We start from the raw sequence: 15,664 nt of genomic DNA, 5'->3' as shown, positions 1-15,664 counted from the left end.
GGTCTAAAAAAATTAATCGGATCATCTGGTGTTTCATTCTCTGTGAAATGTGTACCTTTTTTTCTCTATGTCGGTTGCAATTTAGATATTTGCCGTCTCTCTCTGTCTCTACTTTTTTTTCATTCCATTATCTTTTTTTTTTTTGTTTCTTTTTTATATCATATTTTCGTTAAAGCATTTTTTCTTGATATAACACGGTTTCCACAAGACAGATTGGATACTGAAATAAACATTCTACATATGAATAGTTATGTGTGAGACATGTGTGAAACGTGTTCCTCCTTTCCTCGGCACATTATGTACAGTATTGCCTAACTGTATAGATATATATGTACAGGTATGTATGTTTCTCGCGCGACCATTTTGTGGGTAAAATCCAGTGTCGTACATCTTTGTATCGTATTTTGTACAATATGTATAGTAGTAAGTACGTTATAATAGAATCGTCTAAAAAACTGGTCCAATCACATCTGTCTCTCGATTGTTAAACGATTCACTGGATTAATACATTCTAATGGTATTACTTCAAGTCCTACTAAAGACGATAATACATGGTTATTCTACGGACCATGTTCCTCTGTTTCGTCAGTATTGCTCGCTAGTCACAAAATGCTGTACATGGAAAATTAATCGATCTGCCCGGTTAAACAGTTAGTAGGCCGTCTCTTACCTGTGGTGCACTCGATATCCGGCGATCCACTGGTACCCGGTGGACATCTGCATACGAATATCGCACCGTCTCGTATGCATTCAGCCCCTTTACCGCAACCATTCGTGCGACAGTCTAAACTCTTCTCTGCGCTACCTGTACTCGTAATAAAAAGTTAGGCACACGTGAAAGTTAAGAAAATAAAGAGAAAAGATCGGTCGATAATGAAATGTTCTTTTGTTTTTCATTGCAACAGATTGTGTTAGAAACAATTTTAATGAAAAGAAAAGAATTCTTTTAGAATTTAAGCTTGACGACTAGTATAAGTGACATTCATAATCATTGTAAACGCTAACTTCTCCAAGAAAAGAATTCTTTTAGAGTTTAAGCTTGACGACTAGTATAAGTGACATTCATAATCATTGTAAACGCTAACTTCTCCAAGTTGTAATAAGAAATCATAACTATCGAACAATGACAATTTGTAACTAATAATGAAAAATCGTTACTATCGATCTATTATACAAATACTTACACGCCTGAGTCGGATCTCCGGACGGATAATTAGATGGACAGTAGCACTGTGGTTGATTCTTATAAATCCTGCATGCAGCGTTCACTCCGCAACGCATATCCTTGCACAGCTCTCCTCCGTCGCAGATGCAAGCTTGATGAGGATCTCCGTGGCATCCAGGATCGCAAGTACACTCGAATCCATTCAGAGTCTCTCTGCACTTCGCATTCACGCCGCACGGTCTCCTTAAGCACTCGTCTCCACCTAAAACGCATCGTACAAAATATTATATTTAGAAAAATCAATTCTACGGAAAAGGAAAAAGAAAAATGTGGAAGAGCAATTTCCATTACCTTTCTTACAGTTGATCTTAGGATTTCCGTAGTGTCCAGGTGGACAAGAGCACTGAGCCTTCCTGTTAACTACTCTGCACTGTGCGTTGAAGCCGCAGACACCATGTTGCAAGCAAGGATTTGTGCAAACGCCATCCTCGCTGCATCGTTTGTTGGCCTCGCAGTCGTCGTCATGATGACATTCCAATTGGTAACATTCTTGACTGGGTTCTCCCTGGTATCCTTCTGGGCATAAGCATACTGCTCTGTGATTCGAAACACGACACAGTGCGTTGGTTCCACAGGGAGATCCATTGGCTGAGCACGGATCCTCGCACTGACCACTGACACAGGATAAGGAGGAAGGACAGTCGGAATAAGTGCGGCAACCAATGAGGCATAGTCCTTGGTCGCAAACGTATCCCTGTAAATCAAACAATATATTTATAGTTAATGAGAATTAATTCATTTATGTATGCGCAATTTACTTAAATTGTGTTTAAGGTTTATGAACGCTTTTCTTTAGAATTCATCCATTTCTGTGTTGAAGTTTTACGTGAATCAATATTTAGAGTCTACATTGTGAGGAAAAAACGTCGACTTAATTGGTAATTGATTTAGTAATAGAATTTTGATGCAAATGATCTGTTTCATGATTCATATTCGTGTTCAAGATTTTATTATGATAAAATTATGAGATAAATTATGGGCAAAGAGCATCGAATTAATTCGTAAATAATTCAATAAGAGAATATTACAATTAAAAATAGAGGATCTGAAATTTTCTAAAGACGGTACCTTCGGACAATAGTTGTTAACATCGCACTTGATGCGACACTTTTCAGAGTGACAAACTTCCCCGCAAGAACATTGATCCTGACTATAGCAGCTCTTCGTACAGAAACCAATTTCGTCACACTCGCAAGTGCCATCACAGGGAATCATAGATTTCGCGCAACTGATCAAAGCGTTTCCATAATAATTGGCTGGGCAACTACATTGTGCCACGTGATTTACAACGCGGCAACCGGCACATTCTCCGCAAGCCTTGCCACCCTCACAAGGATCTATACAAAAATAAAAGACAACCAAGATTAATCAAACGTCTTAGATGAGTATCTTTACATTTTAATTGCATTCTACTTACTTTTACACTTATTGTTCACGCAGGACTCGTCGTTGGGACAAGTATTATCGCTACGACATCCGATGTCACACAGCCTATTTTGACAGATCTGATTAGCCACGCAATGATCGTCACTGTTGCAAATGGCCTTGCAAATTCCTCCGTCGCAACGTTCGTCGCTTAGACAATTAGCGTCGCTGCAAGATAATTTCAAATAACATAGTAAATCAACTCGCAAAAAAAAAACCAAGAAATAATCACGTCGCTTAAATGCTTAATCGGTTTACCTTCTGCACGTGGCGTAACAAGATCTTCCGTAACAAGTCTGACCAGTAACGCATTCCTCTTCGTTGCTACAAGGCAGGAACGCCTGTTTGCAACCAATTAGAGGATCGCCGACTAATGGTGCCGGACAGGAACAATGTTTCTGATGATTTACGACCGCACATTTGGCGTTCACTCCGCAAACATCAGGAAGAGAGCAAGGATCTATGAAATACAGATGAAACTACGTTTACAGTCTAATTCAATCGTGTTAACGACTTTTCTATGGTTTTAATTAGTAGAATTTTTCTATAATTATTACTCGTTAGAATAATTAATTATTATAGTAAGTACTCTGGCTATGTTCGTAGGTTTAGTATGTAATACAGATACTTCCTAAAGCTTTCTTTTTATAAATACCTTTATCTTTGCAGGTATTTTATATAATATTGTGAACTTCAAAACTCTTTCTTTTACGTACCATTTCAATGTTTTAATATTTATATACATATTATGGATACGAACGGAAAAAAAAATAAGTTCCACTATCGAAGCTTCTTACCTTGACACTGGTTGTTCAAACAAGCGAAATTCTCTTGGCACTCCACGTCAGCGCGACATCCAATGACACAAACCAATCCCTCGCAAATCTCCCCGCTTCTACAATCTTCGTCTCTTCTACACAACGATTTACAGATTCCCGAAGGGTCACAACGTTCGTTACTCAAACAATTTAAGTCTGTAGAACAGACAGGAGTGCACAGTCCTCCAATGCAAGCTGTTCCTGTCGCACAGTCCCTGTTCGCTTGACAAACGGGTCCAGGCGATCTTAAACAAGCCACTTTTGCAGTTGGATTCGGCATGAAGCCTGCTGGACACGAACAGGTGGCTCGTTGATTAAATACTGTGCATTTAGCGTTTGGCCCGCAAGGAGTGGCTTCGCAAGGATTGATGCATTTGTTCGTGATGCAAGCTTCGTTCGCGTTGCAGTCCTCGTCCGCGCGACAACCAAACGCACACATGTTGTGCAGACAGATGTGACCCAAGAAACAGTCATTGTCGAGTCTGCAGGTGAGAAGGCAATTTCCTTGGATGCATTTTTCGTTGAAGGCGCACTCGTTGTCACTAGTGCAAATTGGAAGACACACGTTGTCGCGACAAGTATTGCCATCGTTACAGTCGTTGGTGTCTCTGCAGGACACAGGTACTGGAAAGGGTGAATATTATAAGATTGTATCATTCACAACGTTTTCCCAAAATTTTCAACGTTTTCACAAAATTTCTCACTTACATCTGACACATTCCACTTCCGAGTTACCGGTGAACCCAGGTGGACAGCTGCATTGTTTAATGTGACTCTTCACGTTGCATTCCGCATTTATTCCGCACGCGGCCTTCACGTTACAAGGATCCAAGCATTGTCCATTGAGACACACATCTGACAGGTTGCATTCTTCGTCCGATTGGCAAGATGCTGTAAGAATTCCAAATCACCTTAATCCATCGTATAGTATAGAATAAAGAAGCAAATGAACTGCTCTGGCTCGTTAGACGATACTCACGTCGACAGATCCCCTCGTAACAGTATGTATTGGGCGAACAGTCCACGGCTGACGTGCAAACAACCGGTTTAGGACGACAGCCTATACTTAGGTTGTTCGGATCACCCTCGTAATCGGACCGGCACTGACAAGCTCCTGCGTGATTAGTGGCCACACAGTCTGCGTTTGGTCCACACTGTGTACGTGAACAGACATCTGCAACATCGAACAAAAAGTTAGAATTACTGGCTAATCATTGCGCAAATTGATTTTTAATCTGTATCTTTGATATTAGGAGATAATTATCAGGAAAGATACTTTTCAATGTTTCAGATTCATAAACCTACCGAAACATTTGGGTACGTTGTTGACGTTTATACATTTTGCAGTCAGTGGGCAGTCTCCGTCCTGCAGACATTCTACCGGTGGCTGACAACCGCTATTATAAGGATCTCCAACCATTCCCTGTTGACAGTGACACCTATAGGACCCTCTGGAATTTTCACACACAGCACCAGGTGCGCAAGGTTGATCCGAACAATAATCTATCAATTGACATGCATGAGTTGGTTCTCCAGTGTAGCCCGGTTGACACGTACAAATCTGAAAAACGATAAATAACATGTATAACACAATTGTCTCTTGTAAAATATCGAACGTGACGCATGATCGAGTAATTAATTAATTACTTGAACGTGTTTCTCTGCTGTGCAAATAGCATTGACGCCACAAGGATTGTGAGCTAAACAAGCGATCCTGCACTTGTGCGCGTCACAAATCTTCTCTCCGCTGCAGTCGTCGTTGACCTCACATTCGATAGATTGGCATCCAATCTTGTCGTCTTTCGCATTTCCGAAGAATCCAGGCTTGCAAGAGCAAACTCCAACGTGATTATCCGCTTTGCATTCGGCGTTGCGTCCACAGAGCAGCAGATCGCAAGCTTTCTGACATTCTGCTTGTCCAATGTTGTTCTTGATGCATCTTTCGTCGTGAGAACAGTCATCGTCGGATATGCAACGTAATTCTTGTACACAGATGTTGTTGTTACAGTATTGGTACTCGGGGCAACTGGAGTTGCTCTTGCAGGTGGGCTGGCAGAGACCATTGATGCAAAGCTGGTCGCCGATACAATCCCTCGTGCTTCCACAAAGGGCTGTAAGAATATGAAATTTAGAAAATTTTCAAGAATTCAATACGTTAAATTAAATCTTCTTAGAAATCTATGTTCATTCATTTACCAGTGCATATTCCTCCATTGCAAGCTGAACCAGTAGCACATTGGGAGTCCGATTTACAATATTGGACAGGTGTACAACCTAAATTAGGATCGCCAGTACCGCCAGGTTGACACGTACACACTGCACTGTGATTTAAAGAAGAGCAATCTGCTCCTTGTCCACATACGTTTGCAAGAGAACAAGGATCGACGCACTTGTGATTGTAACACGCGTCGGAAGGACTGCAGTCGCTGTGATAGTTGCATTCTAAGTGAATACATTCCGTCTAAAATTCAGAAACAGGAACAAACGATTGAGCAATGGAAGAATAACTACGTGTTGCAGTAATTTAAGCGAACCAACAAAAGTCAACTCTAAATCAAATCATGTTTTCTATCCATAACTTATACTTACTGTTGGATTGCCAGTGGTTTGATCAGGACATCTGCAAAGTGGAACGTGATCATGAACGAAACATTCGGCGTTTCTTCCGCACGAATGACTATCCGGTGATACGTCGCAAGGATTGGTGCATCTATTATCAATGCAAGCAGCTGTATTTGGGCAATCAAGGTCCGTGAAGCAGTCTCCCGGTTGTTTGCAACCAGATTTGAAAGGATCTCCGACCAAACCATGAGGACAGATGCAAGCGTAAGAGCCTTCCGTGTTTTGACAACTATGAAAAATATTGTAATATTTTTATCACAAACTCGATTGAAATCTAAAATGAAGAATATTTGAAATGGTGAGGTAACTTACACCGCAGAGGAATGACAAGGATTCTTCAAACATTCGTCAATGTCTACGCAAATGTCACCCGCTAGCTCGAAACCAGGATAACATTTGCATATTCCAGAATGATCGGACGCTATGCAGTTGCCGTATCCACAGTCCACTTGATTACAAGGACCTGAATAAATGAATTGTCGATAAGTATGAGAGAGAAACTATCACTTTATGTTTGATCAATGAGAAAAGAACGCCGATTACCAAACAGCTCAATAATTAACATACTCCATTTGTAAAATTACTCGTATTACTCTACTTACTGCTGCATTTGTTAGTATCTTGATTGCAGTATTTGTCTATAGAACAATCGTTGTTAGAAAGACATTCCACTTTGAAGCACCCTGAAGAGTCCCCAATGTAACCAGGCTGACATTGACAGGCAGCCGTGTGATCCAAAACGGAGCAAATAGTGTTGAGACCACAGTCAACCAGAGAGCAAGGATCGGTGCAATTATGTTGGACGCAAGCCTGTGAATCGGCACAATCTGCGTGTACGGTGCACTGGTGAGGAATTACACAACCTGTTCCCACAGGATCACCAGCTGTGCCTTGTGGACAGACGCAGCGATAAGATCCATGAAGATTGACGCACTCTGCGCTCGAGTGACACGGTTGATCGTCACACTCGTTGATGTCTAGACAGTGTTCTGGCCCAGCAATGAATCCGTGGCTACATCTACGGAAGAAAATTTATAATTGTTGACAGGAATTTTACCAAATGATTAAGAATAATTATAAATAAGAATGATAGAAAGTATTTTAGAACAAGTATAAACGATTATGTCTTGAATTCATAAAAATATTATACAAATTGATCCAATTTTGCACTATTGCCACTATCTTGCCAAAGTAGCCATATTATATTCGATACTTACTTGCATTTGTTGTTGATGCACACCTCGTTCTCGTTGCAACCAACGTCAGAAGTGCAACCTACTTCGCAAACTCCATCGATGCACAATTCACCTGGCAAACAATTACTGTCGCCGTAGCACACTTTCATGCATATTCCGTTCTTGCAGCGTTCTCCTTCGGCACAGTTGTCCTGTTCGCTGCATTGACATTGACAGAATCCAGAGACACACAGATGCTGACTGGGGCAGTCTTGAGGACCTTCGCAGATATTCGGCACTCTGACGCAACCTTGTTGAGGTGTGGGATTTCCGTGGAATCCAAGGGGACAGGTGCAAGTGGTAGCGTGATCTGTGCAGCTGCAGATCGCATTTGGACCGCAAACGTCTTTTCCCTTGCATGGATCTGAACAAAATATTGGAAAATGGTTTGTTATTGACGTCGGATGGTTGAAATCTATCAAAGGGTTAAATTAATTTTTCGCCTCGATACCTTGACACTTGTTGTCGATACAGGATTCCGTCGAAGGACAGTTCTTATTACTTCGACATCCCAGAATGCACATTCCGTTAACGCAAGCCTGATCAGTCTGACACTGTGTATGAGTAACACAAGGTATCATACACTTACTATCCACACACTTTTCACCAGCAGAGCAGTCGGTAATCGCTCGACAAACAGCTACAACAACCAACATCTTCCTTAATAAAACCAATCACATTTTACACAGTAAATTAATATTGTAACTACTAGAAAACTCGTCAAAATTACGAATTTCGTATCTTTTCCAGCAATTTTTTCCTTGCTGATCAAAATTCTAATTTCCATTGAGAAACGGTTCATATTTTCGAACAGTAGTACACGCGATGCTACAGATCGATAATTCTGGTATTAATTGATCGGAAAGACAAATCTTACCTATACACTGTCCTTCAAGGCAGATGCTCTCCACGCAATCAGCGTCGACGTTGCAATAATTCGTGGCACGAACGCAACCATCCTGCGGGCCCTTCGAAGATGGAATAAATTTATGAATACACTTGCAAGTGGGTTGACCATTGATAATATCGCAAATAGAATTCAGTCCACAAGCGTTTTCACAAGGATTGGCGCATCGATTATTGTGACAAATGGAATGCACAGGACAATCCTTGACACTGGCGCAATATCCTTCCGGTTGACAGCCTTTCACATAAGGATCCCCGACAAAATTCGGTGGACACTGACAAACAGGGTTGCTGGATGGTCCAGGAACACAGAGAGCTGTTTCATGGCAAGGATTCGGATGACAAGCTTCAAGAGGAACGCACTCGACATCAGGAACAGGATTAGGCTTCAGCCCTGGAGGACACTGACAAATTGCCCTATGATCATCCGCGATGCAAACAGCGTTCACACCGCAAGCATTTTCATCACAGGCATCGTAACAAGTGTGCGTCAATCTATTGCAAAGCTGAGTGGGTGGACAGTCGATGTTATACACGCATGGAACAGCTCGACATCCTTTTACAACGTCATTGGGATCACCAGCGTAGAGGCCAGGTGGACATTCACAATTAGCTACGTGATTATGCACCACACACAAAGCATTTGGACCGCACGAAACGAAATTGCAGACTGGTTGACAGGTCAGAAGACCTTCTTTAGTGCTCCTACAGGTTTGATCCTCTGGACACTCGCTGTCAGTGGAACACTGGTCTTTCCTAGGTGTTTGACACCCTTGACGATCGTTTGGATTGCCGATGAAACCAGGCAAACATTCACAGCGACCTCGATGTCTCTCTGCCATGCACTGGGAGTTAATCGCACAGGTGAAACTTTTACAAATAGAGACACACTTTAATACACCAAGAGCGTCTGGCCTACAAGCTTCTGTAGTGTGACAATCATCGTCAGAGATACAATCAGGGACAGATGGTTTTTCGCAGGAGGATAGTATCGGGTTCCATTCGTAGCCATCTTGACACTTGCAGGTAGCGTGACCAGGGATTATATCAGGCTCGCACTTCTGGTGAGCACCACAGACTACTTTGCTACATGGATTTACACATTCGCGAACACCACCGTCCAGAAGAATACAGGAAGAGCCTTCAGAACAATCTGAATCGTGTTCACATCTTGGTGTTACCGCTGATTTAAATGGTTCACAGCCTTCTACGAGATTGCTAGGATTTCCCTTGTATCCATCGACGCAGAGACACGAAGACACATGATTCTGGGTGATACACAATGCGTTTGGACCACACTGTAACTTGCTGCACGCGTCTACGCATTTCCTAACACCTTTCCCAACTTGGAAGCAGATTTGTTGAGGTTCGCAATCGAGATCGTTAGAGCAGTGACCGTGAAGATAACAACCTTTGGTCAAGTCGTTGGGGTTGCCACTATAACCAGGTGGACACACGCAAGCTCCATCCTGGCAGACTGATCTGGGTCCGCATTTGACATCGCTACAGCGATTTATGCATTTGCCAGACACGCAGCTGTAGTCGAATGGACAAGGTATCGAGTCACTGCAGGTGCAGCTTGATGGATCGGTGCAAGGACCGACCTGGACCTGTTGGCAACCGATGAAGGGATTGCCAAAGTAACTTTCTTTACAGCGACAGTCGTAGCTGCCGATAGTGTTGATGCATACTGCGTTGCTTCCGCAAGCGTTTCCATTACACTCGTTGATATCTGAAGAAATTAATAAAATTTCTCTCCATTATTGTATTATCCTCAAATTTTCTTTAAAAGCTTTTACAAATGGGTATAGCCGATTTAAAAGTGGATTGATATTTTTTTAGTTACTATAAAATTCTTGAACTTTCTGTCAAAATTTAAGGAAGGGACTTTGCTTCAATAATACGTACCATGACACTGAATATACGGATTTCCAGCGTATCCAGGCGGACACAAACATTCAACAGCATTCGGTCCAGCATTACAATGTGCATCTTTGCCACACAAAGCAGTGGAGCAGTCAGATTTTTGTTGCACACCACAACCATGATATGGATTTCCACTGGTACCAGGATTGCACACACACTTAGATTCTTGCAACGTATATTCACAGTGAGCGTTAGAGCCACAAGCAGGATCACAGACAGCTGGATTAATCGCTATCAAATTACGAAAAATATATCCATTAAATTGAGAAACTTAAGAAAAGTGGAATTGATCGATATGCTCTCCGATGAGAAGCTCGATCAATCTTTGATCGTCATTTCGTGTAACACTTACGTGGCATACAGAGGAGATCCGGATTTCCAATGAAATAAGGATTGCACACGCATTTATTCGTCGCTGGGTCACAAGATGCACCAACCCCGCAGACTATGCCTTCGCATCGACGTTTACACCTTCCACTTATGCACACGCTTGGTTCTGCGCAGGGAACTTCTGGAGAACAAACGTCCGGTTGACACTGACCACCAGGGAACGGATTCCCCATGAAACCTTCGATACATTTGCACGTTGGTCCACTATAACTCACGATACACTGTGCTCCAGAGCCACACACGAAACCATCGCACTCTGTAAAACCATTTATTACAATTCTTTTTTTGGTATATTAAAACAATCATGTAAAATATCGCGATTATTTAACGTTGACGTTAGGACCTTCCTCAGTCTCAATTCTTTCTGAATGAACCGAAGAAAGTACTAATTATGTATACTAACTACTAATAGAAGTCTCAAAATATTTAGCGCAGTAATTGAAGGTTCACTCAACCATCTCGTTCCAATGAATCAAAAAGATTGTGTTTTAAGACAAATTACGGATAGTAAGAAACGCGATTGTATGAGAAATCACTTAAAGAACATAGCGCGCTAAAAGATTACATAAAGATATAATACTCACGTGAAACACATTCGTTGTTCTTGCCTTCCACAAATCCAATTACACATCGACACCATGCAGCATGTTTATCAGGCTCGCAGTATGCGTTTGGTCCACAAGGTATATTGTCACAAGGATTCACGCATCTTCCATTGACACAAGCGAAGATATTGTCGCAATCGTCGTTAGAAGAACATTCGTTCTTAGTCACAGCGACTCTAGTACAACCACCGCCGTAAGGATCGCCCACTGTTCCCTTTGGACACTCGCAAATGTGATCACCCTTGGTGTTAATACAGTAGGCACCGTGACCACAGGGATTATTAGCACACTCGTTCACGTCCACACAACCGTGTTGAGGATCACCTTCGTAACCAGCCTCGCACATACACCTCGGTGGATCGCTTGGTGTACATTTTGCGTTTATACCGCATGGGAACCGGTCACAAGGATCTGGAAATTAAAAAGAGAAAATGTATGTGTCCTAGGTAGAGATGTATTTAAGAAATATATGAAAAATGTGTGAACATCAGTGTAAAATGATTCTCACGAATTTCGCGAATCAGATATTGAGCATAGTGTTTCATATGGAGACGCTTACTCTTGCAAAGGTTTCCATCAAGAGGATCCGTGTAAAATGGCGGTGGACAAACACATTCACCAGGCTGCACGCATTTCTCGTTGGCTTTACACTCGTTGTCGCTTGTGCATCTTTTCTGAGCCGGAGAACACAGACCGTTGTATGGGTCTCCGCCATAACCGTGTGGACAAACGCATTGATGAGATCCTGGCAGGTTTACGCATTCTGCTCCGTAGCCACATACTTGGTGTCCAACGATACACTCGTTTATATCTGTAAGTGAATGTTATTGTATCGTTCGTTTCGGTTATGTTGATAATCTAAATGAAGTTGAACGATCGAAAAAGAATGAAGATTTTGATATAAACCTTCGCAAGAACCGTCAGCCTTGGTAGTGTAACCCTTGGGACAAGCGCAGTAGCTGACTCCTCCAGCAATGGTGATACATTCTGCACCACTGGGACATTTTTCTCCCTTGGAACATCCGGCCAACATACATTTCCCATTGACGATCTTATACGGAGGCTGGCATTGACACTCGATACTGTTGCATTCTGTAATTAAATAGTCAAATGATTACGCTGGGTTTCATATTCTTCTAACACAGGAATTATTTCGAATCGTGACGATTTGAAATAGATATGCAATCTGCAGTGTATTTAAGTACACATTGTAAACAGATCATTCTAGCATTAATAAATCTTTAAAAACAAAAGTTCATTACCTTCGCAAAGGGAGAACGGATTTCCATTAAATCCAGGCGGGCACTGGCACTCGTAGCTCCCAGGTAAATTCTTACAAATGGCGTTAACACCGCAGGCAGGTTTATCTCTGAGTTCCATACATTCGTTGATGTCTCTACATTTACCAGATTCATGATCCCTAGTATATCCTCTCTGACAAATACAAACGCTGCTCCCCACAAATTCATCCTTGATGCACTGTTCTCCGGCAGGACACGGAGTACTTGGTCCGCATACATGAGGAGCCTTCGATTCTTGACAACCACCACTGTAAGGATCACCCGTGGTGCCACTGGGGCATTGACAGGAAAAGGATCCTGGCTCGTTATTACAGATCGCTCCTTGAGGACACGGATTAATGGCGCATTCGTCAATGTCTCTGCAACCGCCCTTCACTCCTGGCTTTCCTGTGTAACCACTGCGACACAAACACGTGGCCACGTCGTTTGACAGCATACAGTGGGCGTTTGGTCCGCAAGATAAGTCTTCGCACGGATCTGATTTTATGAAAACAGTTATTCAAAAAATATTAGAATTCTTTGTGAAAACTGTAGTAAAAGATTCCGTAAAATAAGATAGCGTAAAATATTCTATACAGTTTCCTGATGTCAAGTCTGGTTTAACTAGAATATTATTTTTAAACTTAAATTGAGAGAAAAATTCTATAACGATTCGATGTTTCGACTAGAAAATTCACTCACGTCTACAGTCGTTCCCAACGTTGGGTTCTGGGCACAGGCAACGTTTCTGTGGATCACAAATGGCATTTCCGGGGCAATCACCATCGACTTCGCAGGTAACTATGCCCACACACTTGATGTAAGGATCAGGATCTGGAATGGTCCCTTCTGGACAGGTGCACGAATAAGATCCCTCGGTGTTGGTGCATGTGGCCCCGTGACCACAGGCATCTGGTCTGCCACATTCGTCTATGTCTATTTTAAATCAAAAATAAAACATCAGTGCTAATACAGACATCTTAATAATATAATGACATAAACATAGTAAATTTTTATTGTCACGAATTTTCAAAAGTATCAAATTTTATAGTATACCCATGCATTGTTTGAAGGCGTTTCCAGAAAATCCAGGTTTGCACTGACAACTAAATCCACCCAGAGTATTGGTACAGATGGCATTTTTACCGCAACGTCCCGAAGGACCATTTATCGCGTCACATTCGTTTATATCTAATTTAAAGAGAATTCAAATATTATTGATTATCCATCAAAATGCTAAAATATTAATCATTTTTTAACAACATTTCGAAACATTTACCAACGCATCCAGCTGCAATGTCATTCGGATTAAAAGTCCAACCATCCTCGCAGATACAATAAGCTTCGTGACCATCTGCCTTGCAGTACGCATGATCTCCACAAGTTACTTCGTCACACGGTGCTATAAAATGTAAAATCGTATTTATAGATGTCTCTCTATAATTAACGTTATTCTTTCATCACGATTATTCGAAATTTATTTACCTTTACAAGGTATATGTGGCGGAGTTCCAACGAAGCCAGATTCGCATTCGCAATGATAACTGCCCCTAGTGTTGCTGCAAATCGATGCAGGTCCACAAGGGTTCGAAAGACATTCGTCAACGTCCACACATTCGGCTCCAATAGCTTTGAATCCGTCCTTGCAGAAGCACTGACCTTCGATACACTCGGCGTTGTTCACACAGTCGAAGTTTGATTTGCAAAGTGTTGTCACGTCGGTCTGAACATTTTGTAATTTCACAATGGATGAATAGAGAGAAAAACAAAAATGGTAAAGTAGTTAAATATAATATAGATTATGTGATTCCATGAAATTTTAGTGGGGAAAAAAATGGTTAAAAATAATGAACATTTTCCAATCTCAGAAAAATTTGCTAAAGAAACATGGTAAAGTAAGAAAAAATTAATGTAATTACCTGTTCACAAGCGACTGTCGGATTGGGATTGGCACTATATCCCGGTGGACAGACGCAATTGTAACCAGGTTCCGTGTTCTTGCAAATCGCATACCTTCCACAAGGGTTCTCTAATGCTGTGCATTCGTCGATATCTGAGAAACAGAGAAACAATCTCGAAGTTCAACGGATAGAAGAGAAGACTTAACGTTGAAGAAAATATAATAATATCTTGTTGCCTTGTACCGTTTTAAAGTCTCAAATTTAACAAGCAATTAGTGTAATTAATTCATGGAAAAACTATAATCTCAGTTGCTAACCGCTGCATCCCTTAAACGGATCCCCAGTGTAGTCCGCCTTGCAACTGCATACGAAACTGCCGATCGTGTCGCTGCATTCAGCATTTTCGCCGCAAGGATTTCTCTCGCATTCGTTCACGTCTGTTAATCAACACGGTTAATCAGGCGCTGAGCATTAATTTTATCATTTTGTTACTGTGGGATTGGGCGATGAAAAATTATATCTGGGGATTGCCAGTGACAGAATGAGACTAAAATGTTACTTTTCTCTTTTTTAATATTGTAATAAGATGAGTTAGGTGATGACTGACTTTCGCATAATGTTAGTCCTTGACCGATGAAGCCTTGGGGGCAGATGCACTTATACGATCCTGGTACGTTGATGCATCTTGCGTTCTCCGCGCATGCATCCAACCGGCTGCACTCGTTCACATCGATGCAACCATGCGTTTCATCCATTTGATAGCCTGCCTGACATCTGCACTCGAAACTACCCTCTGTGTTCACGCACTCAGCATCCGAGCCGCACGGTGTACCCTCCTCGCATTCGTTTATATCTATTAGCGATGGTTAGTCAATATTTATTTACTACGTGTTTCAATTAATCTATTTATGGTTTATTAATCGTGTTATCTAATGAATCTATGTTAAGATTCTTATTTTGTTAATATCATCGAAAATAACGCTATTAACGAGAATCGTACGTCTCCGCGGATGAACGAATAGGCGAGTATATAATATTTTACAATTTATCTTTGTCTTTCTCGCTCGCCGTTATAAAATTATATAGGGTGGTTTGGTAAGTAAAATTTAAACATTAGGTGAACATTCAATTTCTCGTGTAACGTAATAAAAAGATATCTCGAATAATTAGGAAGCTCAGATTGTTATTTAAATTAATATATTTAATTAATATATTTAATGCATCGATCTTCTTCGTTGTTTTCCGAACTTACCATTATCAGGTTTTATGAGCTAATCTATGTAATCTACAAACTAATATGTACGTAATAATATTGAAGTATTCGATAGAAA

The 15,664-nt window shown here is 41.3% G+C and overlaps 1 protein-coding gene across 50 annotated transcripts in view; it reads right to left on the bottom strand.

Moving 5' to 3' along the window:
* The window catches only part of LOC126915937 (uncharacterized), a 114,897-nt gene that overhangs the window by 72,741 nt on the left and 26,492 nt on the right, over window positions 1–15,664 (bottom strand). For 48 of the 50 annotated variants that reach the window (XM_050721084.1, XM_050721085.1, XM_050721100.1 and 45 more), the window contains exons 8-38: window positions 14,941–15,186; window positions 14,651–14,770; window positions 14,352–14,485; window positions 13,918–14,155; window positions 13,712–13,834; window positions 13,489–13,623; window positions 13,135–13,368; window positions 12,415–12,930; window positions 12,059–12,244; window positions 11,712–11,963; window positions 11,132–11,563; window positions 10,510–10,803; window positions 10,140–10,388; window positions 8,203–9,963; window positions 7,777–7,965; window positions 7,308–7,689; window positions 6,693–7,108; window positions 6,403–6,553; window positions 6,058–6,319; window positions 5,665–5,929; window positions 5,116–5,579; window positions 4,774–5,029; window positions 4,448–4,642; window positions 4,177–4,359; window positions 3,448–4,092; window positions 2,909–3,110; window positions 2,643–2,818; window positions 2,294–2,562; window positions 1,517–1,919; window positions 1,185–1,427; window positions 671–805 (exon numbers count right to left, since the gene is read on the bottom strand). In XM_050721084.1, coding sequence (XP_050577041.1) covers window positions 671–805; window positions 1,185–1,427; window positions 1,517–1,919; window positions 2,294–2,562; window positions 2,643–2,818; window positions 2,909–3,110; window positions 3,448–4,092; window positions 4,177–4,359; window positions 4,448–4,642; window positions 4,774–5,029; window positions 5,116–5,579; window positions 5,665–5,929; window positions 6,058–6,319; window positions 6,403–6,553; window positions 6,693–7,108; window positions 7,308–7,689; window positions 7,777–7,965; window positions 8,203–9,963; window positions 10,140–10,388; window positions 10,510–10,803; window positions 11,132–11,563; window positions 11,712–11,963; window positions 12,059–12,244; window positions 12,415–12,930; window positions 13,135–13,368; window positions 13,489–13,623; window positions 13,712–13,834; window positions 13,918–14,155; window positions 14,352–14,485; window positions 14,651–14,770; window positions 14,941–15,186 — 9,756 coding nt within the window. The remainder of the gene's footprint in view (window positions 1–670; window positions 806–1,184; window positions 1,428–1,516; window positions 1,920–2,293; window positions 2,563–2,642; window positions 2,819–2,908; window positions 3,111–3,447; window positions 4,093–4,176; window positions 4,360–4,447; window positions 4,643–4,773; window positions 5,030–5,115; window positions 5,580–5,664; window positions 5,930–6,057; window positions 6,320–6,402; window positions 6,554–6,692; window positions 7,109–7,307; window positions 7,690–7,776; window positions 7,966–8,202; window positions 9,964–10,139; window positions 10,389–10,509; window positions 10,804–11,131; window positions 11,564–11,711; window positions 11,964–12,058; window positions 12,245–12,414; window positions 12,931–13,134; window positions 13,369–13,488; window positions 13,624–13,711; window positions 13,835–13,917; window positions 14,156–14,351; window positions 14,486–14,650; window positions 14,771–14,940; window positions 15,187–15,664) is intronic. The other 2 variants (XM_050721086.1, XM_050721101.1) reach the window with 2 other exon arrangements.

The sequence above is a fragment of the Bombus affinis genome, chromosome 5 (assembly GCF_024516045.1).
Source record: "Bombus affinis isolate iyBomAffi1 chromosome 5, iyBomAffi1.2, whole genome shotgun sequence".
Lineage (NCBI taxonomy): Eukaryota > Metazoa > Arthropoda > Insecta > Hymenoptera > Apidae > Bombus > Bombus affinis.
Note: the sequence above shows the minus strand (reverse complement) of the source record. Positions and strands in the feature narration are given on the sequence as shown.